This window comes from Pelecanus crispus, chromosome 2 (genome assembly GCF_030463565.1).
Source record: "Pelecanus crispus isolate bPelCri1 chromosome 2, bPelCri1.pri, whole genome shotgun sequence".
In the NCBI taxonomy this organism is placed as follows: Eukaryota; Metazoa; Chordata; class Aves; order Pelecaniformes; family Pelecanidae; genus Pelecanus; species Pelecanus crispus.
Window position 1 is genome coordinate 47,998,680 of NC_134644.1, and position 27,389 is coordinate 48,026,068.

Consider the following 27,389-nt stretch of genomic DNA (forward strand, 5'->3'; position numbering starts at 1 on the left):
TGGATTTATTTGATTATGGTTTTTTCCGCCCTTTAGTTTTGTTCAGTTACTTTGTGGTGGGGCAGATTGACAATAGGACCCTCTTCAGGACTTCAGGGATTAAACTGTCCATCTCCATGTGATGTGATAAATTGTACCTGTGAAATCTACGCACATACCTCATTCCAGGAGTAGAGAAGAAGCTTATTCATAAATAGAAGACCATATGTTGTACTTTCTTCTCCATTAAAATCAAAGCTTGACTAAGATAAGGAGCCCAGCATGGTATCTCTGGGTTAGCAGGCATCCCACTGATAAAGTCCCTAAGTGGAGGTGAGGGTCTGTGGAGTCAGTGGAAAGGCTTCTGTTAGCATCAGTGGAAGCTAGGTCATGCAGTGAAGCTTTCCGAAGTGCAGAAAATGCAAAGTCAACATGTGTTTTCTCAAGTGAAGCCAGCTACAAATCTAACTCCACTCCTCAACTTTCAAAGGTCAGAGGAAAAACATCTGGCTGGTTCAAGACAGCACCTTTGCATTCACAGGGGCCAGAGGGCAATGAGGTGAGCTAAAAAGAGAAGGGTGACTCTGGATATCCTTATCCCCACAAGACAGGCTGGGGAGACTGGGTGGGCCTGCCAAAGAGGGAATCTCTTCTATTTGCTATTTTCTTTTTTTTTTTTTCTTTTTTTCCATTTCCCCCAAGCAGCTGTGATTGACCAGCATCCCTTTGGGATCTTCTCAGGACAAGCATAGGCTCATGCTGTAGTTCAAAGTCTACCCTGAGTTGGTGGGAAGAGGCGGCACAGGCCTGGAAAGGAGGGTACTGAGGTGGATGGCACCTTGTCCTATCAATCCTAGTGGTTTTTAATGTTTCCAGGTGGGCCGGAACCATTTTGCTTGTTCTGTACCAAGAAGACAGAGGTGTAAAAGCAGCACTCCAGAACAGGAGATGAGAAAATGTCTGTTTTACTTCTGTGATGTCCTAGTTTAGTAGATACAACAGTTGTGTTTATTCATCATGTTGGCAGGCTCATTTATGAGGGTCTAGCATTGTCAAGAACCTTCTGTCGATTTTGCAGAATGTTATTTGGGTTTATTCTTTGTTTCTTTGAGCTTATTTTTCGTCTGTATTTGGCTTTTAACTGGCAGTCAGAAACCCAAGGTTATAAATTCCGTGGTATTTCTGTGTTTCTAAGCATGTGTGCTGCTGAATGGCACCCACGTTTTTCAGCTCTGATGGTGGCTGTATTCAGGCTAGCAGTCTTGGGTCCTGCCCGGGACAAGTCGTGATCTTCCTGGCGCTTCTTTGTGCCTCCCAGTTCTGCCACGTCTCTGCCTCAGGACTACCCTGTTTTCATCTTATGTCAGAGAAAATGCTGCCTCTGCCACAGCAGGCAGGGGAAGCTGGATCAGTGACATGCTTGTTTTGAGGCAGTGGATCTGTGTGCTGGGAGGGAGGAGGAGATACCCAAGTCCCATCCTAGCTTGCAGGTTGTCCCCATGCAGTGGCCTTCCCTGGGGGGAGTCCTGGCTTCAGTAAGGTCAGGTTACTTGATGGTGAATGAGGGACCCATCACCTGTAATAACTTGAAACGCTGGTGGATCCTCACCCCAAAAGTTGTAGGGTATTGCAGTACGTAATATTGTGCTCTATTGCTACTGTGATTCAAAGTGTATCGCTCCTAACTGCCCTGCAAATGCTTGAGGCCTGTCACTTGCTGCAGATTGATTTGGCAGGGCTGTTTTGCCTTCTTGCGTGGAAACAGAAGGTTTCTCAGGGCTGGGGTTCCACAGTAAGCAGGGGGTGTTCATGGACAGAGTGATTGCAGACTTGGTCAACAGTAACCAGCCCAGGCAGTGTGACTCTACAGTGCAGTGAACCACCACAGATGCTGTAAATCCATTTATCCCCTTCCTCAGATCACTTCCAGCATATTTTCAGGAGGGTAAGAAGCTGGAGATGCCAGCTTGTCTGTGATGCATATTTAGAGCGAGAGTTCAGGTAACATGCTAACCCTTGTAGCTGCCAGTGTCTCCAAGTTGAGAGTTTTGAATACTCCGTATCTTAACCTAACTGCATTTTTTAATGCAGAGCTTCTTCATTTTGGCAATGAGGATAATTCGTGTCATGAGCAAAAACCAAGGGGTACTTTTAACTTTTTACTTCTGTAAAATGGTTGCTCTTCATCTGAGAGTATCTGTATAGACATGTGTGTACATGTGGGTGTTAAATAACTTTGCCTCTTTTTCATCATTCTTAGTTTACCTGTTAGGTCTCATTTAAAGGGAAGAAGCCTCCCAGATAATCAACAAGATGGATTTGGCAAATATATGGACAACACATTTGCAGCAAGCCTCATATGTTTCCTTGTGATCTATCTTGCAAGTATGTCCCTACAGGGCTGGGATCTCACTCTGAGTAACTGTGTTCAGTGATGTGACTTCTTGGCATGAGCCTTTTGGTGAGTGCTGTGGGCAGAACCAGGCTGCTCTTCTGATCCTGCATGTAGATCCAGTTGCAGCATTAGGACTTGAAATGTTCCCAATCAGTACTGCCTAGTTTGCTGTCTTGAAGAAACTACTCAGTCCCCGCAGGTTCAAGCTCTGCTGAGAAGATTGGTGTAAGACACTTTCGCCTTCGCAACCTTCAGCTTGGACGCAGTAAGATACTCTCTTATAAGCCCTGGCTCATTTTTGTGTCTTTGTATTTAGGAATTACTGTTTCCACTGTAAAAGATAACTTCATTTTGAAAATACGATTCTGTGGATCTCTGAAGGGGGGCACTCACAGCCTTGTTCAATACTAAGCCATTTGCTGACCATCACAGCTGGGAAATTGCTTCCCTGGTGATGAGGGAATTGCTAGAAAGCACACCGAATCGCTTTCACATCCTCTAGCAAGGGGCATTTTTTTCCTTTCTCTCCTATTGTTTTGTTCCCTTATGTGAAGCATTTGGAGTAGTAGTGGGATTTATAATATCTAAAAGCAGGATTTCTAAAATGCATCCCCCCCAAACCAGTTTGCCAAGACACGCTCAGCTTTGTGAAACAGCACGATGGTGTTTGTTTCAGTGTGGCAGCCCTTTGGGGATTTGCAGGAATACTGCAGCAAATCATCCTGCATGCAAGGCTGACCTCTGGGAGGCTAACAAATTGAGGTGAGCCAGCTGGAGCGATAGGACACTGCCGACAGACAGAGCATGCTCAGACCTGGGGGAGAAAGGTAGTTCAGTCTGCAGATGGTGCACGGGTTACTGTGCTGAGAGCTGTTAGATACTATTTTTTCTTTTTCTTTATGGTGGTGGGGAAAGAAGAGGACTTGAGAGTGTTCGTTCCTCTGCAAAGCATAGCTTTAAGGTGTCTTCTTTTTTTCTTCTGTGAAAGAGAGGCACCGGATAGCATTTCCTTTTATTTAGCAACACCAGGTATGCATGCATGTGCTGAAACACTAATCTACCAGTGATAGTACTTCCAAGATGAAAAAGGTTGCAGATGCTCTGAATTACTGTGTTTCTTTTGCTGGGTGTTACTGTAACTGTGCTCTGTTTGCTGTGCTGATCACATACGGCTCTGAATTCAGTTTTGTTGGCACTCCTGGCTGCAGTGTACTTTGGGGCGGTGGGGTGTGGGGGGGGTGTTAGCATGTTTTTTGATGCTGTCTTCTTGCTCCCCCCCCACAACTTCACACTGAATCTCTCCTCTATGGCTGTGCATATGTGGGAAGGAGGTCAGCAGTTCATTTGTAATCCCAGGTCTTTGTAGTCCCTCTTTGTTTGACTGGTGGTTTGCTTTATGATTTTTAAACAAAAGTCTCATGGGGAAAACATCTTTGATCTGGACTCAATTCTGTAGGTTTTCAGAAATGTATTTCTTACTGGACAGGTGCTGCTTTGGGATTACTTTTTTTTTTTTTACCCTCCCCTAATAACATGCTAATGTAGAGCTTGTGATAACCAAGGAGGGATTTTCACTGTTCTTTTTGGCTGTGCTGTGCTCCAAACAATTTCGGCTCCTGCTTAGAATTTGCAGCACACAGGAGCAGTCTCAGGCACCATGCTGATGAGAAGCGGGGAAAGCTCAGGCTGTAAATGCTGCTAAACACCAGTCCCAGTATCCAAATAACACAGGTACTCTTCCTGTTGGAGAACAGAGAAAGAAAGGGTAGATAAAATACAGAGAATAACAAATGGCAGCTAAAGCCGAAAAGCATGGTTGGAGTGGCTGAAGCTCATCTTGTTCAGTACTTTGGGATTTCACATCATGTTCTTTTAAATTCACTTTTGCAGCATTAGTAAATTTTCACTTCTGCCACCCCCACTCTGTCTTTGCTTTATGTAGACCACTGAAGTAAGATAAACCTGCTGCTCTCTGACACGTTTTTGTTTCTGACAAAGGTATCTTGCTTACAGACTAACAGCAAGAGACTAGGCAAAAGGAGAGGTTTTTTACTGATATGACAGTGCTGTTAATGCCAATATAACCTGATAGGTTTCTATGGGATACTTGGGCGAACAAAGATCGGCTGGAATGAACTCTGTCTGTTAAGCTTCCCCCTCTGCCTAGCCATGGTTATTTTGACGACCTTGGGTTTTCATCTTTAGGCTTGGGACTGTCAGAAGGTGAAGACTTGAGGGCTGAGAGAAATACTTTTTTTTTCTTTTTCTTTTTTTTTTCCTTTTTCTTTTTTTTTTCCTTTTTCTTTTTTTTCCTTTTTCTTTTTTTTTCCTTTTTCTTTTTTTTTCCTTTTTCTTTTTTTTTCCTTTTTCTTTTTTTTTTCCTTTTTCTTTTTTTTTTCCTTTTTCTTTTTTTTTTCCTTTTTCTTTTTTTTTTCCTTTTTCTTACATCTCCCATCTCAAGCTTGTTTATCAGAAATGCATCTTATTTAGGGGAATCATCTGGAGGTCAGGGTTAGTTTTTGTTTGGGGAAAGGATTTCATACTCCATGTCATTCTGGATGGAGAAGAGGTCTTGGAAGTGTGGACCTTAAAAGCCCAAGAAGTATTCTTTTTAGTTTCATACTTTTAGTTCAGTTTTGTGGTTTGCTTATATGCATTGACTCCTTAGTGTTGTTTTGGTTTTTTTTTTCACCTGTTCTTTTGTAGATCAAGACTGCAGTATCAACAAATATTAAAGCAATGGCTGCTAGTCAACCTGAAAGTCAGGTTGGATCTCTTCCTATCCCAGCTCTCACAGCCTCTGAAATTAAATGAAAGAAAACTTAGATTTTTCATCCATAAGCACAGCTGGAAACTGTCCAGTAACCACCAATATTCTCCTGTTCATATTGAAGGTATGTTTGCAGTAGGGACCATTGCACACTCTGTCTCCTTGGTTGCAGTCTTGTATAGAAAGACTTACAGTTTTGCTTTCTATTCCTGACTTATGCTAAACCATAAAAACTGAAGATAAACCTAATTTTGATTACAACTGCCTATAGATACCTACAGTTTTGGTGAGACAGTTTTTTTTTTTAAAAAAAAATTGTTATGTGTTGATTTTCTTTTTTTCAAATAAAGTTCTATATTTAAAATTCCACTTGAGGTTGCAGAGTTAAGGTATTCTTATTTTTCATATCCCCTTTTTGTTTCAGGCTTCATTAATGATACTTGTATCTTTAACTGCTGGGTTTGCTCCCTTCGAGAATCTGCTCTTTTCCTGTTTAAAAAGTCAGCACTTCTACACTTGGCTGCTTTTTACAAAGAAAATGTTCCAGTATATCAGTCATTCAGTGTACCATCCTTTCCTTAATGTGATATGTACTGTGAAAAATATACGTATCTAATTAAACAAATACATAATGATGAACAAGTGAATAAGATGATAAGAGCCTTTTGGGCTGTGGGGATTAACTTGCTTGTAGTTCTCAGGAATCTGTGGCAGAGATGAGAATAAAAGCCAATTTTTGGCTGCCAAATCCTAACTCCCCCTCCTTCCAATCGGGAAAGTTGCCTTCTAGGAACTTCTGCTTTGAGCATGAATGAAGTAGGTATTTAAAACTGCATGTATTACATATACTGCATCCCTAGCTAAGCCTCTTGCATCAGGGATGGGAGAAAGAACAGAAGACATTTTGCAGGAGGAGTGTGAAATGCCATGTTTGCACGCTTTACTTTTCCTGTGCCAGTTCTGGAAAGCCTGCCTAGCAAGAGACAGATCTGGGGGTAGGGAGTGCTAATGGGAAAGATGTCCTCGAGGAGGGAATGTCTGCTCCCACCCCTCCCACTGTGTTGCCATAACAAGAAGAAGGGTCAGGGTCCCCTGCCCTGTGCGGCTCTGCCCTGACTCCTTCCCTGTCCTGTGGCAGGAGCAGCCCCAATCCAGTTCCAGCTGTGCTGCATTTCTGGGAACTGTGGAGATGGTTCTGCTTGGACACCGCTGCCAGGACTGGCAGGCTCTGTGGGGAGCTGGTCAGCTGGGCCAAACCCAAGTTGGCCTCCAGGTACAGGCAATCCTCTCTGTGCACAGTGGTGATGCTTTCTGGAAATGTGTGTCCTTCATGCTTTTTTTTCCATTTTGTGAGGGGTTTTTAGCCTGCTGTAGCTCTGGAAAACTGAGCAGCGGCTTGGAAAGTGCTTGGGCGGTTGGGAACAAAAGGTTGGCAAGGCCTAAGTAGGCAAAACCAGCACTTCCCGTTTTGTTAAATACCTGCAGGTCTGGGTGATCCCCTTTTAGATGTGCTAATCACCCCAGTGACCCTTGTTCTCCCTAATCAAGCTCTTGTTTTGTTCCTCCGGGGGTCTTAGTAGTGCATGTTTGTGTCTTTTTTGTTTTTTGTTGTGTGGACTTTGTAGCTTTTCTCCTAATTTCTTACTTAGATTGTAGTTTTTATAATGGAGATTTAAAACATTGTCCATGATATTAATAGGTATAAGTAGTGATTCATCCTACCCTAGCTGCATAATTAAAAAAAAAAGAACAACAGGACTTGTCTCTTAAATTAACCCAAACAGTCCTTTATGGCAACTGGTTATTAGTAGAAATTAATCTCTCCCATCCCACCCACTCTGATCTCCTTGACATGTTAACAAGAGATGAAGAACAGCTTCCCCATCTATGCTTCCTGTTGCTTTCCCACTTCCTAAGGATGTTTGTAACATCAGATGACAAGCAGCTAACAGGCAGAAGGTGTTACTGCGTCCAAACTTCCAGTAGAGTACTACAGGCCTGCAAGATGCTTGAGGTCTCTGCTGGAAGTGCTTGCTGAACACACCAGTTGCATGCTCCTGGAGTCTTTACCTGCTCACCAGTAATTAGTGCTAGTTAGAGCAGTAGTAGCTGGGCTGAGAGGATGAAGCTGTGACCCTTTTGCTAAGTTAATGAGGGTGAAAGAAGAGAATGGGGTAAGCTCTTCATGCCTGTGATCTCTTTTGGAAAAAGAGGAGGGGTAAGCTGACCGAAAATAGAGTCCCTCCCCACAGGCTCTTAGCCTCTGCAGCGGTATCCATGGTGGCCCAGCTGCAAACCTTAGGACATGCTCTTACTTCCCTTGCAAAGTGTTGAGCTGCCCCTATGTCTGTGTGTTTGTTGAGCTCCCCATCTTTGACCATGCAGTGCTGTAAGCCAGCTGTCCCGCTGCCCTGGCAGCATCGCTGCCAGGGAAATCTGCCACTTCTGTCTCTCTCTCCCCCTCCTGCCTCTCCCCTGCAACCTGCCCCTGTTGGGAGTCCTCAAGGGTGCATGTCCCATCCCCTCCCATGGAGCTTCATGTCCCTCTGCCAGCTTGGCAGGGAGAAGCTCCGTGCTGCTTTTATGTGCATGGAGGATAGGATCTAGTCTGTCAGCTGTCGCGTCTTCTGTTGCTGAAGGATGATGCTTTAGCATTTCAAAACAGAGAGTAAAAAAAGTCAGTCCATGCAATTTCCTTGGTAACTGGGACGCATTGCTCATGTGGAGCAAAGCTGTGGTTATCCCAGTGTCACTGGGAATTGAGAGGGTGGATGAGTGTGGTAGGGATGGGGAGGAGATAGTCTGGGCAACTGGGGGTGTGAATGGCCTAGAAGCTGACATACACGTAGAAAGAAACAGCAGAGGACTCTGCTCTTAAGGAAGGTAGCAATGTGTCTGGCCTGCCACTTCTGCAAGTGCTTTTCAGTTCCTAAGATGTTCTCCGATGACACTGTGGGAGGGGAGTAGCAGCTCTAGATCTATTTTGTGAGGGAGATTCAGAAGTGAAAGTTTCTTTTATTGTGAAGCAGCTCTCTTCAGGTGGAAGACTAAATGCTTTCACCTATTTCAGAGTTACTTGCTACCTCCTGGGAAAGTTTCACATCCCAGGACTGCTGCTGCTGACAGCACTTAATGACTGATCTCAGGTTGGGGGACTGAGGAACCAGGGGACATGGGGAGTGATTGCTTGCCTTTGGTGCAGCCTCTCCTGGGTATGGAAAGGCAAACAGCGGGATAGTTTGTTACTATTTGTGTTCTGTCACTCCCTGAAGGACCAAAGATTTTAGTTCTCTAAGGTCTGTGTTCACTGAAAGCGTCAGATTAAAAAAAAAGGCGGATGATAAAATGTGGGAGAACAGGCAAAGTATCAAGACTGTTCCCTGAGTACCTGTGAAATTCTCCTTTTAGTTCTGCTTGCGACACCCCTTCCTGTCCATATCCCCTTGTTCACTTCCCTCAAAAGCAGCTTTCAGCCAAACAGCAGGAACCAGGATTTATGAACTGGCAATGAGGAACAGGAATGAAGATAGATTCCTTTAGCATTGCTAGCTTTTAACATTCATTCCTGACACTTGGTTGGCTGAAGCACGTACGCTCACTGCAGCTAAGTGCAGGGAAGTGAAAGACCTGTAGTGAGGGAAGAGATGGAGAAGGGCCTTGCGGGTGATTTTTATTAAAAAGCCGAGTTGTTCATTTGTAGCCATTTAGTGGGTATTGCTGTAGCAGAGTCTGAAATGAAAATTGCTGACTTCTGAACATTGGCCACATCCATCAGGCTGCATCTCTGAAGTGCCTCTTATGCCCCCCCCCTTGGGACTGGAGGGGAGAGAACAAATCAGTCAGGGGTGAAACATTAGAACAGGCTGTTTCCAAGAAGGCCTGTTTGGCCCAAGGGGTTTGTAATGGTCAGCAGAGTTCTCCACCACTGAGATGCCCGTGAAATGCAGGTGGTATCAGTGATGTTTTTATGGACTGCTGGCTTCTGATCCCTTGAAACACCTACACGTACACACTCTCCCTGCTATACTGGAATAATGAAGAGGCCACGTGGTTTTCCCCCTCTGCCAAGTTTTTGCAACTTGTGTTGACTCCGTTGAACTTGTAGGTGCTTTGTTCTTCTGACATGCAGTAGTTAACTTTCGCAATGCCTGCAGACTGGCCTTCATTTGAAGTGTGTGCTTGTGGCACAGGACTTGATTGTTAAAGGTCTCCTTCACATACTGACTAGCAGGCTTTGCATGTGGCTGCTTGGGCTCGGTCCTTTCCTTGGTGATGCTGCTGAAGTCATTTAAAGCTGTGTTCACAAGATGAGAGGTCTGTAGTGGAGAGGTTATGTGGAGAGTTGGATGATATCATTAGACGTCTTTCAAAGATAGTGAAGAAATAAAATTAAGCTTTGGAAGTCTGGTACCAACAAAATAAGATCTGTCCCCATTAAAAATCTCTCTTCCTGAAAACTGGTTTGGTTGCATTAGCAGAGCCTAACTGAGCAGCGTACTGCTGTCCCCAGCAGGTTTCCGTTCAAGGCTGTCCATGGAACAGCCATGGTTGAGAGTTGCAAAGCCATCAGGGGCAGCAGTCACCCCCTGTTAATAGAGAAGGATTGAGAGGCGATGGGACGGCCGTCATTCGTCTGTGCAGGGTATCTGTGGCACCTGGGACAAGACCAGGTTTAAATTGCTATGGTGGAAAGAAGGGCTGAGTGTTAGGAAAGAGCTAATCACAGTCCCTCATTCCTTTATTGCTAGAGACTGGCTGAAGAGGTGAATGAGTATTAAGAATATGATAGATAAGCATCTTTTGGGAGTGGTTATGGGAGAGCTAATCCTGCCCTGGTAATTAGATGACCAGTCTGGGTCCCTTCCCATTTCCTTTTCCATAGCTGAAATCAAAACACCACCTTTTAAATTTGCTGCTTGCTTTTAGGGAGTTGCTAAATGAGGCAGTTTTTCAGACCACTTGCCAGAGGAGGTGGACTTCATTTCTGTTCCATTTGAGTAGCTAAAGCTGCTCTGAAATTGAAATGAATTTGTTGCTCAGATCCCCAGAGACCACCTCTTGAATCTGTGTGGCTTACAGCTAGCACTCGTTTCTTTGGCGTTACTCAGTCTCCCATGTTCCTTCAGTTCTTCATAAGACAGGGATCCTGCAGGCTGTTGGGATCTCACAAGCTGGAGGGATCCCTTCTAACTTCATTGAATTCCATGAATGATTCTCCATTCAATTCCAAGCTGGATCAAGCTTGTAGGCTGCAATATCTCTTTTCAAAAGAACTCCCTTGACATTAGAGAAGGTGTTTGCATTGGTCCTAAATATGCCTTGCTGTCTTCTTCCACTCTGGCATATAAAACCAAGAATTTTGGGGTTAAAATTCTAAGGGACTATTGCTTGGGATGTCAGAGCATATGCTTGAGCCATTGCTTTTTTTCCCTCCCTCCAAACTTGCATCAAAGGGAGTTTAAATCGCTACCTTTAAAACTGCAGTTAGAAACAGTCTAATTGAGTATATACCAATCAGAAATTTGCCTTCCTATGGTTCCTCGTGGCTGCAGTTATTTACAGCCTGACTAGCAGTGAACCTTGATGCATAATGAAAATTGGAGCCCATAAATACTGTAGGTGAATTAATATCTCAACTGAAGTTCACAGTTGAAAATCTAATCAATACTCTGATATAAGCCAGTAGTGTTTCTACTTAGAAAACAGCAACAGGATCTCTCCAATAACAGAAAAAGAAACAGGGAGGCCTTGGAGCAGCATGGAAGAGATTCTCAGGTTGGGATGGGAAAACACCAACACTAGAAACACTTCAAATGTATTACCTTCCCATTTGTATAAGGGTTGATTGTGCTGGTGCAAGTCAGACTCTCACTAAATGAAGGTTTGATTGCTTTAATGAAACGTCAGTTCCTCGCATAAGGAGCGGAGCTTTCCTCTCTCCCATGCCAATATTTCTTTTGGAAGACGATGGCAGCTCCTAGCCTTTGGTCCCAGATTGCAGCCAAAGAAATGACTGAGTGACTTGGGATGCAAGGCAGTTTGTAGACCTGCAAGTCCTCCCCCCCCACCCCCCAATAAAATTAAATTGAATGTTATGTTCACCAGTTCACATTTCATATTGGAATGGAGTGGAGCAAAATCTATACTTGGCACTACTCCTTGTGCTATTATTCTCTGCATGGTAAAGGCAAGAGGCAGACTTGGGTACTGGTGGACATGCAAGAGGCCTATGGCAGATCAAGAGAAGGAGCTAGGTCTCCCAAGCCCTGTGCAAGTGGCCCAGTGATTGCAGTACTATCTTTCTTCTCGTCGTTGGACTGGTCTGCAAAAAGCAGAGTGAGACAAAGTCCCAGGGAACATATAATTTTCTGACAAGGCTTCACAGAGCTCATCCTCAAACTCTCTTACTTTTTCTTCTACAAAAAGGTAGAAAAGAAAATGAGAGAGGAAGCCTTCCTGTAGGGCAGCTCCCAGTTCTGTTTGCCCCCCCCTCCCCTTTTTTTTTTTTTTAACAGTTTTGGGTACTGCTTTAGCACGCTTTTCTTCTTTTCCTCATTCCCTGGAAGGGGGAAAAATTACTGAAAAAACCCTAAACTCTCTTGAATAGTGCATAAAATGTGATTTATGGTAGAGCTGTAAACCTGATGTTTAAATGGTTCCTTTCTTGTTTTATTTTCTACAGGTCTTGGCCCTCACTATGCCAAGGAGTGTTAACGATGTGTTCCCTCTCCATTGCATTCCCCACCTGTCATCTTGCTAGGATCTAACTGCAGAATGAACATAGCAGCCGTGTTTAATGCCCTGCTCGTGTCTGTCCTTGCTGCTGTGCTGTGGAAATACATCAAACTGCGAGAGCATGTCTTCATGGTCGAAGAGGAGTTGGTCCTCATGCGTCAGTCTCAGGAACTCTCTCAGGTTCAGATTGACTACCATGCAGCTCTCCAGGCACTGGTGGAGGATGGTACCAGGATGGTGTGCACTGGCAGGATGCACACCGACCGCATCTGCCGCTTTGAGTCCCTCTGCTACTCTACCGAGGCTGAGGAGTTTGTCTACTTTCATAGCAACTCCTCGGTCATGCTGCCCAACCTGGGCTCCCGGAGGTTCCAGCCGGCTCTGCTCGACCTCTCCTCGGTGGAAGATCACAACACTCAGTACTTCAACTTTGTGGAGCTGCCAGCTGCTGCGCTGAAATTTATGCCAAAGCCGGTCTTCGTGCCTGATGTGGCACTGATCGCTAACAGGTTCAACCCAGACAACCTGATGCATGTCTTTCATGATGACCTCCTCCCCATTTATTACACCATGCAGCAGTTCTCCGATTTAGATCTGGAGGCACGGCTCTTCTTCATGGAAGGGTGGAGTGAAGGTGTTCACTTTGACCTCTACAAGTTACTGAGTAACAAGCAGCCACTCCTCAGGGAGCAGCTTAAAACCCTGGGCAGGCTCCTCTGCTTTACCAAATCGTATGTGGGACTGTCTAAAATCACCACCTGGTACCAGTATGGATTTGTCCAGCCACAAGGGCCAAAGGCTAACATCTTGGTTTCTGGTAACGAGATCAGGCAGTTCACCAAATTCATGATGCAGAGGCTGAACGTCAGCTTGGAGGAAAGCTCCAGTGAGGAGTACATTGTAGTGTTCAGTCGAACAATCAACAGACTTATCCTAAATGAGGCAGAACTAATCCTGGCTCTCGCTCAGGAGTTTCAGATGAAAACCATTACCGTCTCTCTGGAGGAGCATTCATTTTCTGACATTGTCCGGTTGATCAGCAATGCGTCCATGCTGGTCAGCATGCATGGGGCCCAATTAGTCATGTCTCTCTTCCTGCCAAGAGGTGCCACGGTGGTGGAGCTCTTTCCTTATGCTATCAACCCTGAACACTATACCCCTTACAAAACCCTGGCAACCCTTCCTGGCATGGACCTGCAGTACATTGCCTGGCAGAACACTGACAGGGAAGACACCGTTACCTACCCGGACAGACCTTGGGATCAGGGCGGGATTGCTCATCTGGACAAAGCTGAGCAAGAGCGCATCATTAAGAGCACAGAGGTACCACGGCACCTCTGCTGCCGCAACCCCGAGTGGCTGTTCCGTGCCTACCAGGACACGAAGGTGAACATCCCTTCTCTCGTCCATGTGATCAGGCAGACTGTGAAGTCTAAGCCCGGACCCAAGAAGCAGAAGTGGTCTGGTAGCCTCTACCCTGGCAAAGTGAGGGATGCCAAGTGTCAAGCCTCTGTCCAGGGCACGAGCGAAGCTAAACTTGCCGTGTCCTGGCAGATTCCCTGGAACCTGAAGTATCTCAAGGTCAGAGAAGTGAAATACGAAGTGTGGATACAAGAGCAAGGGGAAAACACTTACATGCCTTATATATTGTCCCATCAGAATCACACCTTCTCAGAAAACATTAAGCCTTTCACAATATACTTGGTGTGGATACGCTGCATCTTCAATAAAAATCTCCTGGGACCTTTTGCAGATGTGCTCTTGTGTAGTACATAACCTGTTGCGCTACCTGTACAGCTCTGCCCTGCTCTCCACTGCATCTGTGGTTTAAAACTTCTTGTCTGTAGTTTGTAGAGGGCTGAAGAGGACTAGACTGTACCAGTGCCTAAGTGTCCATTTTGTTGCACTCCATGTGTATTCTTTAAATAATATTTATTTCCAGTGAGTGTTTAAAAAAAAAAAAAAAGCAGGCCTCTGTGGTTCTTCAGAGTAACTTCCAGAGGTTAAATTACATGCTGAATACATGTAATTGAAAACAGAATGGAAGTGAATTGTGTGTACCTTGGTCGTGATTTAAATTTGTTTCTATTGTGTGGTGAATATTTAAGCACAGCGTTAAACTGCAGTTAATTCCATGGCTAGGTGGGCAATTCTCATCTGCTTTTTCATTGTAAGTTATTTTTTTCAATAACTCTGACTGTAACTTTGACTTCAAGATTTGGTACAAGAGCCTTCATTAAACTGCTGTAAACCTCCTCAACATTTTTTTGTTTTTATTATCTGTCAAAATAGTTATTGTGATAGATTATTGCTGTGATAAAATGCATATATGGGTAGCTTTTTATTTTTTATATTTTGGCTGAAGAGAACAAGACTACAGGGCCAGCTTCACATTTAAAATCAGATTTTGCTGCACCCTGATAGCAAAAGGCTGGAGTAGCAGATGGGAGATAGAAGGGATGGAGCGGATAAAATAATTTACTGTGTTTTAAGTTCTGTTTTTTCATTTTGTGAGTTATGTACAGGTGTGTGGGAAAGGAAGAGGATGGTGTGGAAGAGGTGATGGGGAAGAGATTGCACTTACAGCAATCCGCTCAAGAAAATAATTTTGGTGTTTGGTCCAAATAATCTGTTGATAATAGCTACTAACAGGTACATGCTTTGCTAAGTCATAGGCAGGTGGTCACAAAGGGAAGCTTTCTGGGCACAGGTTTTCCTGGATGTTGGTGGGAGGAAGCAGAGTCAGGCAGGGGGCAAGACCATGGGTGCCATCACATTGGGCTGGACAGAGCACATGGCAGAGGCTGGGCTGGTGATGCTCGCACCTCTGATGCTCCAGTCAGGGGAGTAGTTTATTTTAGACTTATACTCATTTTCCCCATGATCAGAATCTGGCTTCATTTTTGGGGTAACATGCTGCATACTTAAGATCTGATCCTGTACAGTTCTCCTTTAGGTCGAGATCCTAAATGACGCTGTCTTTGAAAAACAGCTCTGTGTCACAAGTACAGGCCTTGGGGAAGAGATGGGAAAAAGGGGCAGGAGCATGAGATGTTTCACTGATAGGAGTTGGCATCCTCCATAGTTTGTAACCAATGTTAAAGCAACAGGAAAAGTGTTTTCTTCTCCTCTCCCTCCATTGTCCCTGCTGTCCTCCCGAGGTCTGTATGGATGTTTGAACAGTAGGATAAATGGCTTGCTTTCTGAGGGATGGGCTGATAGATGAGCATCTTGAGGCAGGGCTATAATACGAGTTCTAGAGAGAAAGGGGAGAAAAACACTGCTGTACAAATCAGACAAGAAGCAGGAGGGTTGAAAAATGAGTGAAACACCGCAGTACAACATTGGACCTTCAGGCAAGTGCTACTTTTATAAATTCATTTTCATTATGTCTCACTTTGTTTTCAAACATGTTTATGGTTTAAAGGGGGGGAAAAAAAACCCAGAAAAACAATCCCAAAGTCTGTGTTTGCTTTGCCATTGTAGCCTTGCCAACTAATAATTTTTGTCTTGATATTTTAAAGGGTCGCATGAATACTCCCGCTGTTGTTTTTCTAGGACAAAATGGGCTTCTTGCTGAAGTGAAGTGAGTTATCTGAGCAGCGCCCCGAAGTCTCCACGTGGCTGCACATCACATGCCACGTATGTCAGAGGTGAGAAAAACTTCATAAGCAGGTAACAGACGTGAGAGCAGGCTGTTTAGGGAAGCCACCAGGACCTGTAGCTCCCCGGGACCTCACTGGCTGATCAGCTCCCACTCACAGCAGGGTTTTGCAGCAACCTCACATCCCCACATCTGTTCAAGTTGCAGGTAGCCCCATGGCCACTGGCCATCCTGCTGGCTGTTACAAGGGTGGTAATGCTGGCACCCTACAACGATGGTATTAAATGAGCCTTTGGAAGGATGAAGTTTGGTCAGCATTTGTTTTGTATCAGTTTTCAGAAGTCATTTTCTTTGGCTGTGTGAGCTGCCTGTGTTCCCCTAACCTCCTTTTGTCCTGGGCGGGGTATTGGTCCGTGTGTTGCTTTCCTGCCTGTCTTTCTCAGTGCCTTTGGTAGCAATCCTTTGCCTGTAATTTGTAGACAATCCCATTTCACTTAAAATTGGTTTTATATGATTGCAGATTTTCTAACATTTGCAGATTGGTTACAGCACATTAACTATTTTCTTCTCGTATCCTAATGATTCTAATCAACAAAATTGGCTACAGAGCAATGAAGTATCGTGTATGTGGGTTTCTGTGCTCTTAACTCTAGTGTGAAGCGGTCTCTTGCATTCAGAGACTCGCTTTTTCCAGAAGACAATCAAATGTGCTTTCCAAAAATGTGCATTCAGGTTCTGTCTTCCTCATCAGTGCTATGAGTACTTTACAAGGTGGAAACAAAATTAAAGGGTTTTTCCTTTCCAAATTCTGAGATAGCTGAACACTGAATTTGTGACGGTGACGTGGCCATTTGCCTCCAACACCTGCCCAGTGTAAGAAAGTCTGTACTGGAGTCTCGCTGCTATACCTGAATTCCTCCTCTGCCGAGGCACGCAGCACTGAGAGTACGTGGCCCAGCCTGTAGCTATCATAAATTGGGCACAGTAATGTTATGCTGATTTATGCTACCTCAAGAACTGCTCTGGAGTGCTAGCATCTCCCTGTAGTGAATTTTCTTTCCTTTTAATAACTTTGCCATCGGTGCTCTGCAGGCCCATCCCATTTTTCACCCCCAATCCTCCCCTGTCCCATGGGCTGTTTTTTTCCCTTGCTTCACATGAATATCCTCTCGCACAGCCTCCAGCCTTCACATTTCAAGAAAACCCAGTGGGACTTTTCTCTGTCAATGCCACTTTTTAATTGATCAGAAGGAATGCTTGCCTGGTATTGCTTAAAGTTTAATCCTGTAACGAATGCAGGCTCTCCGGGCGCAGGGGCTGGGGCTGCATCTGTAACACGTGCAGCAAGGCAGGGCTGGAGCTGGGTTACTGTATTTCCAAAACAGCCTGTTCCTCAGGCAAGCTTATGGGGCTCCTGTGAACAAGTTGCGTTGTGCAAGAGACTCGCACCTTCCACGATTGCATAATTTGTTTTTGCTCCCAGAGCAAATCCATGAAGGTCTGTGCTGCTGTCTGGCCCTGCTGTCCTGGAAGAAGAGAAATAGCAGGGATTAAATCCAAAGCCCTTTGGGGGTAGTGCAGGGTACTAATAGCAACCTGGTCTCAAACTCGCTGCTGCCGGGCTTGGCCATGCTTATGGAGATGGATCATCTAGGAGGATTTCCTCTGGCTGCAGTTTCATATCTCATTTTAATTAGCCAAAGTGCAAGGTGCAGCCAGCTGCTGCAGAAGGGCTCCTTACCGACACGTGCGAGGGTGAGGAAGGACTGAATGGAGCACTTAGCAGCTTGCACACGTGAGGTGTTGGAGCAGGAGCTGCAGGTTGTATGGTAATACGGTTCCCGACGGGACTTCTCAAGGGTGATAGTGACTTTAAAAGAGCCAGAGCAATTCACGCGACTGTTATATATATCAGTGTGTGTGTATATATATATATACTGCTTATAGCCCAAACTCACCCTCAAAAACCATATCCAAGAATAGAGACATTTCTGAAGAGGTTCAACTCCAATCTGGCTTGGGTGTGTTTCTCGAGAAGGACATGCTGCCACTGAGGCTGTGAAGAGTTGAGACTTACAGATGGCGCTTGTCTGGAATGGACCACTCTTGCTCAATGCAGTGGAAGACCAGTTGCCCCAGAGGTATTGCCTGAGGAGCAGGTTAGAGTCGCGCAAAGGGAAGGCTGAAAAGCCACTGAGTCAGACCCTCTCCAGGACTGTAGGGTGGTGGGAGCGACTTGTTGCAGCCAGCCTGGCAGGTGGCATTTGGCACGATTGCCTGGGGGCCCTCATGTTAGAGAATTTCTAGAGTACTTCTGGGCCAGCTTCTCAGGAACCTTACATGCTGGGAAATAATAATGAAATCCTACTTTTTCTTTTGTTTTATACATATACTTTTTACTTACATAAGTAAGTATATAAGTATACTTATACTTTTTACTTATATACTTTTATACATATACTTTTTCTTTTGTTTTATACATAGGGCTCTGTTTTGGGGCCAGCCTTGTTTAATATCTTTATCAATGATCTGGATGAGAGGATTGAGTGCGCCCTCAGTAAGTTTGCAGATGACACCAAGTTGGGTGGGAGTGTCGATCTGCTTGAGGGTAGGATGGCCCTGCAGAGGGACCTGGACAGGCTGGACTGATGGGCTGAGGCCAACTGTATGAGGTTCAACAAGGCCAAGTGCCGGGTCCTGCACTTGGGTCACAACAACCCCATGAAACGCTACAGGCTTGGGGAGGAGTGGCTGGAAAGCTGCCTGGCCGAAAAGGACCTGGGGGTGTTGGTCGACAGCCAGCTGAACATGAGCCAGCAGTGTGCCCAGGTGGCCAAGAAGGCCAACAGCATCCTGGCCTTTATCAGGAATAGTGTGGCCAGCAGGAGCAGGGAGGTGATTGTCCTCCTGTACTCGGCGCTGGTGAGGCTGCACCTGGAATACTGTGTCCAGTTTTGGGCCCCTCAATCCAAGAAAGACATTGAGGTGCTGGAGCGTGTTCAGAGAAGGGCAACGAAGCTGGTGAAGGGTCTGGAGCACAGGCCTTATGAGGAGCGGCCGAGGGAACTGGGGTTATTTAGCCTGGAGAAGAGGAGGCTGAGGGGAGACCTTATCGCTCTCTACAGCTACCTGAAAGGAGGTTGTAGTGAGGTGGGTGTTGGTCTCTTCTCCCATGTAGTTAGTGATAGGACAAGAGGAAATGGGCTCAAGCTGCACCAGGGGAGGTTTAGGTTGGATATTAGGAAAAATTTCTTTACGGAAAGAGTGGTCAAGCATTGGAACAGGCTGCCCAGAGAGGTGGTGGAGTCACCATCCCTGGAAGTGTTCAAAAAACGGGTAGATGTGGCACTCTGGGACATGGTTTAGTCTAGTCTACCCTTGATTGGTTTAGTGTGGACTTGGTAGTGTAGGTTAATGGTTGGACTGGATGATCTTAAAGGTCTTTTCCAACCTAAACGATTCTATGATTCTATGGTTCTATATATTTTAATAGTCCTTTTGAGATAGCCTGTGTCCTCCCAAGTGACTATCAGCATCCTCTGTGTGGCTTTTAAACCCTTGTTCCAGTAAGGAATTATCCTCTATATGATGGAGAATGCCTTAGAGGTGGGTGTCCCGAGCTTGCTCCCTCGGCTGGGTGCAGCATGAAGACATCACTGTTGGCCAAGCGAGAAGCAGTGAGGATGCTGGTGGCCTGTGAGCGATGTTCTCGTATGGGTGCAACCCGGCTCCTCCTGATCTCCCTCTGTGCAGCCAGTGGGGCGCCTTGGTGGGACACTGGGGCAGAGGAGCCAGGTGGTGGCCACCAGCTCATCGTCTTCTCACCAGCCAGAGATTCTCCAGCGCTTACGCAGCACACTTAGACCTTCACAAGCAAGCAGAATCCTAAATCTCAACCAGAAGAACCTGTGCCTACCATAAATTATTACTGGCTAACTTTTGCTTAGCAAAATTATTGCACCTTCTTTTACTGGCCCTATCGACTTCTCCAGCTTTTGGCTTGCTTCTCACAGGCTGCCTGTGGGTGGTAGGGGCCAGCAGTGACGTGCCAGCTGCAATCCAGACTGGTCACCCGGTGCGGGTTTTACACCTCCAGAAAGTGCCTGGAGATATTTAATCAACATATTTAACTTTGCAGAGTTCGAATTGAGATTTTTCTGTCTCCTTCCTCTCCCCTCCTCTGATTCTTTTGGACAGATCCTTAAGGAAATAACAATTCTTAAGAGCAATAACTTGGGACTTTTAAGAGCTACTGTGGAGGGAAGGAAAATAAAAAGGAAAAACAAACCCTTTAAAAGACAGCTTGGGAAGTATGTTTGCAGGAGAAACTGGACCATTTCTTAGAAGATTTTGGTGAGAAATAACATAAAGCGGCTTTTTTGGCTTCATCATGTCACTCTCTGACAACTAAATACATTACTCAAGGTAAATGTACCAGAGGAATATTTTTCAAAGCTGTCTACCAATTTTGATTTTTTTTTTTTGGCCTTGTCTCTAAGGCTCTGCGCATCCACTGCTCTGGGATGTCTGGATGGCTTGTCCGGAGACACCAGCACCTCACAGGACCCAAATTAAATTAAGACATTCAGGAAATTATTTCTTTTAAGACGCTGCAGGCTGTTGGTGTAGATGGCTCTGAGGCAAAGCCACATTTACTGAAGGTGGGCTGGCAAGGGCTCTGACCCGAGCCTTTAACCTCTTTAGGACAGAAGTTAGTCTATCTGCACAGCAAGGAGGTTGTTGCTCTCTGGGATCCCTGGGAGAAAGGGACTCTATAAGCACAACATCGTTTAATTTATATTAAACAAAGGGTGACTTCAGCATCTTTATTGCTATACCTCATCTGCTGAGCCATATAAATAGCAGACTTATTTCTACAATATTTTTGCTTCTGGTGTCTGTGCAGTGTAAGGCAGTGTAGGTTTAGTGGATAAAAGAGCACTTAATTTTTCCCTGCTGGACTTGGGGTAGGCACACTCTTGGAATGATTTTCAATGTGATGACTGACAGTCCATCTGTGCTGTGGGTGGTATGAGAAGCATCACCATCTGCATGTGTGTGAAGCACATCACCCTCCTTATGTAAGAGAAGTCACCTCCCCCAGCATGTCCCCCCCGGGGGGGGCTTGAGTCAAACCCCCCATTGGCACGGGGCTGGCTGCGACTCAGCAAGCCGGTGAGAATTTACACTCACTGTGGGCCTGGCCCTCCTTGTCACCCTCTCAAATCGTCCCTTCAGAACATGCTGATTACTAAATCAATTGTTGGCACGTTCAAACAGATAAACTGAATAACCTCCTGTTTGCTCGAAATAACTTGGCAGCAATCATCACCTTTAAATGCTGCTTAGTCCCGCCATTTGAAAATGTGTTGCCTTTAAAATTAATTGAGTTTCCCTTTGTTTGGTGTTTATTCAAATGGCTCGCTCTAATTGCCTGATTTACCTTCTGGGTTAGCCATGTCCCTGTATGCATAATGTAGCATCCACAGACGAACCCACTCAGTTTAGCATCTCTTTTCTCTGTCCTAGAGACTCCCTGTTCCTTTGTCCTTCCTTACTTTGATGTTATTCTGGTCACTAGCAATAGCGGTCACCTCCTCCAGCTTGGGAGTAAGGTGGATGGAGGTGGGACTGTCTGCAGGCATATCGTCGCCGGCAGCAATGTTGTTTTTCCCTCTGCGTGTGGATGTCCCGTGGTGTTTTCCTGTGGATGTTGCTATCGGTGTGACATTTCTGTGATAAGTCCGTTCCACCTGCTTCTTCAATCCACCTGGCAAAAACCTGCCGGGTCCCTGTTGCCATCCATGAATGGGTACTGAGACGGCAGCTGCTGTGCAGACTCCGATGGATCTCTTGTTTTGGGGTGATTTCACCAATATTGAGAAAACCAGAGCTGAATACTGGCCTTTCCCCACCCTTCAGCCCCAGGGGCCAGGTCTGCTTGTATTCAGGGACCATTTATGCTGGGAGTGTCCCCATGGGCTCCTTGGAGGCTGGCAGTGCCTTTCCAGCAGGTACAAGTCACAGGCTTGGGCGAGAGCAGCGCTGTGCCTGCTGCCCGGTGGCTCCCCCAGCCCTGCCGCAGGGGGACCTGCCCAGAAGCAGAGAGGAGCGGGGGCCGGTGTCTGCCCACCCCACAGCACCTTGCGTCTCCATCCCACCCAGGTGCAACCGGGTCTGGTCTGGCTGGAGGCATCTCTCCCTGTATTTTGCTTTTCCTGACATAGCTACCACCATACGAGCGTGGCGTGGAGCTGCACAGGTTGGCTTGGGCAGACTCTTCACCTCCTTCACCCCCACCCTTTGGTGGGTGATGCCCATTTCTTCTCATTCGAGAAAGCTTTAATACTTGATTTATTTACCCAGCTGTGTATCTCCACCCAACACCAATTTACTGCTCAAGGAAAAAGACTTTCTGTAACAACTCGGCAAGGACCACACAACATCCTGGTGTCCTTGCGTGACTTGTTGGTGGCAAGGTGTGACAGACCTGGGTTAGGAAGCAGATGCTCAGGCTGCTCAAGCTGACTAGCAGACTAGCAGCGGAGGGGGACTGGTGGCCATCTGGCCAACGCTTTCATGAAATGTGCCTGGTTTTTTATGGGATTGTCACTGCAAGAAGCATGGCGCAGAGGGAGGTGGCATGTGGGACACTGCCATCTGGTGTGACTTACTGGGGTGTCCGCTATTTTTTTAGGTGGGAGACCAGTGGAGGACTGTAGGTCCAAGCCATCGGTTTTAGCTAGGGACTCCGAGATTTGCTGTTTGTACAAGCCCTCTTTCCAATCCTGCTTCTCTGTTTCAAAGGTTTATATCATTCGCTCTTCCTTTGTTCTTTTTATTCCCTCTTCTCTGGAATCCATCTGCTTTTTTGCCATCAGAAGATGGAAAATCTGAGCTGGACTTTGGCCAGGGGGCAGCAGGGGTGTGAGAGCTCCATGGGAAGACACTGGCATGTCTCCAGCCGTGGCCAGGGAGCCCCTGACAGCATTGCTTGTGCAGCCGGATGGAAGATGAGTGCAGCCCTCCATATTTCATAAACATCTTTTTTTCATCTATTTCCTTCTGACAGAGAAAGGTGCTTTCCTCCACGCATGAATACCTTTCCATTTCAGAGCTAGACAGTCATGAAAAATCTCTTTCCTTCCTCTTTCTTCCTCCAAATTCCTCCCTCAGGATTATGATGTGCTTCAGAGGAGCAATCTGAAATGTGTTTTGCCTCAGGGGAAGAACGGGATTCAGTTTGGGAATGTTGTCTGGGAGTGAGGGTTTCAGGTTCTTTGGGTTCTTGTTCTTTTCCCACCTCCTGTTTGCTAAATTTTGGCCAGGAGGTGACTCTGCAGGACATCCTCTGGTTTATAGTGCCACCTGGAAGATGCTGTCTCCTTGGAGAAGGGGGACAAGGAGACATCTCTGCTGCAGCTCCAAGGGGCCAGACACCGTGGTCACACATCCCAGCTGCTTCTGTAAGAAACGCAGTGTTTCTTTGACAACTTTTCCTCCCTCCCTCTGCACCAAAAAAAAACCCCAAAAAATTCTCCATTAGGGAGACGATCATTTTTTAATTGAAAAATCTAAATTCCAGTGCTAGGTTCCCATTCAAAACTAGTTTTGAAACAATTTTCAACAATTCCTTAGGGGTTAGAGGATGTTTTTTGATTAAATAGTGGTTTATTTAGAGCATTTTCTTTTTCCCAGGCTAGAAAAGGGGCTGGGAAACTGGTGGGGCTGACCTGAGACTCCCTGCCTGCAGTGCAGAATTTTTGGTGGAAATCTCAAGGCAGCTTTTTCCCCTCAAAAGTGTGCTGCAAAGCGCGGGTGCACCCGTGTAGACAGAAAGAAAACTACCAAAGAGCGCTTGACTTCATTTGCTATATTGTGTGTTCCCCTTCTAGGTGCCATCACCTATGAGAGCAAGGACCTAATTTAAGCGTGTTCCTGTCCAAAAAGACAGGATTTCTTACGGCCCAGGCTAGGGAGATCTCTAGCCGGCAGATTACGGTTACTATAGCAGTGGTGTAGGCAAGGGTGGCAGATATTTAACATCAGGTTATTGATGGACACAGCTGCCTATGTGGTTTTTCCCAAGGCAGGCACTGCTGGTCTTACCCTGCTCTTGCTGAGCTTGTCCTTACCTCATAAAAAGCAAGAGCAGAGCGCATCGGTGGCCAGTTTGGTGCATCCTCACCAGTAGCTCAGGTGAGGACCACCTGGGTAAGTGTTGCACACAGACAAGCCACCCAATTCTAGGCAAGGATTTTGGCTCTGCTTTCTCAGCTCTCTTTCAAAGCAGTAACATTTAAGGAGAGGGGAAAAACCCACACAATTACCCACACAGAGCACTAGTGCCCCTTGGTTTGTGCTGCTCTGGGCCAGATAAGCCATTTACCTGGAAACATTCTCTGCTTGGTGGAAATAAAAAGAACCCCTTAAAGCCAATCCCATGTAATCTGTAGGAAAATATTACCACCGTCAGGTGATCAACAGCTTCAGGAGCAAGCAAACACGCCTGAACCCAACCAGGAGCAGTCAGTGCATCTAACTGTAGCTCCAAGGAGCTTTTCCCTTTTTTTTTTCCCTGTTCTGGTTTGATAGCTTTTTTCATACCCTTTGCCTTCATGTAAACAACCACGCGGGTTGCAGAGGAATAAATAAAAATCAGGCCCTTGAATGCAATTGCTTACTGGGGGAAAAAGACCAAAGCAGAGAGCCATGAAATAAGCGTATGGCGTTGCAGGCACAGCCAAGTTTGCCAGGGCTGTGAAATCGGGGGGGGCTCCTGCTGCCAGGGCTGCCCTGGGAGCATACTTACCTTCACACAGATTTACAGCAGAAGGGGAAATCTGAAAATGGCTATTAAAGGCATCCATTTATTGCTTAACTCTGAAGCTCCCTGACTCATGGGGGAACCCATCCCTTGCCACAGAATCAAAAAACAGACTCAAAATACTTTTTTTTTTTTTTTTAAGGCTGACCTTTTACAACTCCAAAAGGAAACACTGCAAAAATGCAAACTATCTATAAATGCAAACTAACTGTAAATTAACAGCTTGAAACAGAGGCAACAAGCAGCATAAAACGAGTGCCATTTCTTTTAACAGGTTTTGTCCATTTCCATTTATAGAGTTTAAATAATGACACGGATACCTCTAGCAGAAGCGCCCACCTGATGCGTATCTGCCGCTACCCGAGCCCAGCTCTCTGGCTACCAAGAGCTCCAGGTATTTTGGACCCTGATGTATGGTGTTTCCCTTAACATTCTGCCTACTGAAAGCCACGGTCCTGCAGCAGGCCAAGCGACGAGGCTCTGGGCTGCTTTGCTGAGCTTGATTTAGTCACTTGAGACCAGGCATCACTGAGAGCAAGCTGCCCGTCCTGCACTTGGAGGTGCAGCTCAGGGCAATTAATTTCCCAATTTAGCAAAGAAGGCACCTCAAACTCTGCCAGTCTGGAAGCCCACGTGCAACAGCAGGGCTTCAAAGGAAAACGCCGCTGCTGGTAGGCTTGCTGTTTTCCTGTTATCCGAGCTGCCTCTGTGGTGATGCTTCAGGGCCACAGCTGGCACGTGGTGATGGTTTTCATCTGGAATCCCCCACCGAGCCCCTAAGGCCGCTTTGTCCCTGAGCTGTGAGCTGTTTTCTCCTCAGTTAACTCAGCGCAACCATTCCAGCTGGTCCCAAGCCATTGTAATTAATGCTGCATCTTCTCTGGGTTTCAGACTCATGCCCAGGCTCCTGCCAGCTCTCATCAGCTGCCCTCCCCATGCTGGCAGGCCAGCAGCACAGCAGCAAGCAGGGGGAAGGACCAAGGGAGATGCCAGGAAATAGAGGCAAAAAGGACAGTCACCCTGGGGAAGAGACTCTGGGAGAGATGCCCTTGGAGGTCTCCAGGAGGCTGGTGTCCAGGCTTCGTGTTTCAGATGCCCAAGCAGCCAGGGAGAGCAGCATGCACCACTCCTGGCACTGGAAAACGTGATGCTTTGGGACTGGGCTTCTGCCAAGCAGCTTCACTGTGGTCTGCTCCTCTGCCTCTGCCTCTTCCTCCTTTGACCAAACCAAGCAAGCTGGCTGTTGGCCTGAGCAAAGGAGAATCAAGAAACCATGAATTCACAGTGATGCATGGTCAGACAATGTGCGCGCTCTCCTTTCTGCTGTGCAAATGGCACGTGTGCCCCGGCCGAGCACAACACGTACCCTCCTTCCACCACCCCTCTGAGCCCACTTTGAGACCACCTGGAACTGTGAGTCCTGGGCTCACAGCTTTGTGCAGCCCAGCTGCATGTCAGAAGCCCACGACAGTGCAAGGCCAGGCTTTTCCAGGCCGGACTGGGACTGATGCATCGCCCCCCGCCTCGAAAGTGGGATTCAAGTTTGCTCTTGGTACCACAAGCCTCTTTGCATTTGGTGGCAGCTTCTCTGTCCTCTCCCACTGGTTGCTGGTCAAGTTGAAGGGCTGTGGAGCATGGCAAGCAGTAAGCAGTGTGTTCTGTGGGTGTGCTGGTCTCACTCCCCACCAGTTATCAGAGTCATTTCCTCCTTGAGGCATGAGTTTCAGGCTCTCTGTCGAGAGAGGGGACCTCTGCCACACGAGAAGGTTATCTCAGAGGAGCCGCGCATGTCCTCCTCTGTTCTCCATCTTTACCTTCTTGCCTCCCGTCTTAAGAGGCCGCGCGATGAACAGCAAAGGACACCCGCCAAAGGGTTTCATTTGGGGGGGGGGGGCTGTAAAAAAAGTTGTGGAGCAGACACTGTGTTTTGCCCCTATATCACTAAAATGTAGGTAAAGGTTGCCCAAACCCATGTCACACCTGGAGCTGAGAACTGCTTGATGACTTCTCTGCAGGAGATCAAAGACCTGATTCTTAACTACCAAGTTTTAGGTGAAACATTTTGATCCACCTGATGGCAAAAGGGAAAGAGCAAGGCCTCCAAATCCCAGCTCTTCCCATGTGAATTGAGAAAACAGCAGTGGTATTCTCACGTTTGTGGGCTGGCGTTTCTACATCATATTCAATGCTTGGATTTAAGGTATCACTTTGGTATCATCTTGCTGGGATTTTATTGGTGTTGAAAGGCAGAGCTTGTGAGTGTTTGATTAGCTTCCTTTACCTTTGAAGAGAACATCTATTGTTTATTAGTTTAAGAAAAATACAAAGGATATATTGAGTTCCTGTTCAATAACTCCCCCCAGCGCTCCAACACAGCAGCAGCTTAATCCCAGCACAGGGTCCTCTCCAGAGGGGGCAGGATCCCAAAACCATGGGAACATGTTTGGGCAAAACCCATGCAAACCTCCATCTCCCTGCGCAAAGGCGCCAGGCAGCAGAAAAGTGCTGGCAGGGGCGAGGGCAGAGGGGCTGCAGATGCAGGTGGAGGGGGGTCGCCTTGCAGGGTGACCGGCAGCAGGGCGAAATATGGTCACACGGAGTGTCAAATAATTTTAACTAATAGCTGACTATGTAAAAAAAATCCATATCTAGGTTTCCTCATGGATAATTCACAAGCAGAAATAAATTGTTTGCTGGGAACAGCTCACATTGTTCTGTTTATCATATGTATCTTGTGTATGTCGCCGCATTAAAAGCAACATGAAAACTTAGTTGTCTGTGCGTGCCTCAGTACAGGCATCTCTATAATATCCAAGGAAAATGAGCTGTGAAGAGCCAGAGCGCTTTTAAAAGAGGAATGCTTTACAGAGGGGAAAAATTCAGCATTAAAAAGACATCGAGCAGATATTTCTTCTCTTGGGCTAGTTACATTTTAAAATTTATTTCTTATGGGAGGGGTGGGGAATTTCTACCTGAAGCTGGAGCCAAGCTATTAATCCAAACCAGAGGGAGAGTGTTCAGCTGAGAAATATTTTTCCGCCTGCCAAACCTCCCCCAACACATAGAAAAGCTGTTTCCT

At 46.2% G+C, this 27,389-nt stretch overlaps 2 protein-coding genes across 2 annotated transcripts in view; both read left to right on the forward strand.

Moving 5' to 3' along the window:
• SH3BP5 (SH3 domain binding protein 5) overlaps positions 1-27,389 on the forward strand; it is a 455,787-nt gene that overhangs the window by 12,872 nt on the left and 415,526 nt on the right. The gene's annotated exons all lie outside the window — the stretch shown is intronic.
• On the forward strand, positions 11,919-13,655 carry POMGNT2 (protein O-linked mannose N-acetylglucosaminyltransferase 2 (beta 1,4-)). The gene has a single exon (XM_009490955.2). The coding sequence runs from the start codon at positions 11,919-11,921 to the stop codon at positions 13,653-13,655; it is 1,737 nt and encodes a 578-aa protein (XP_009489230.1).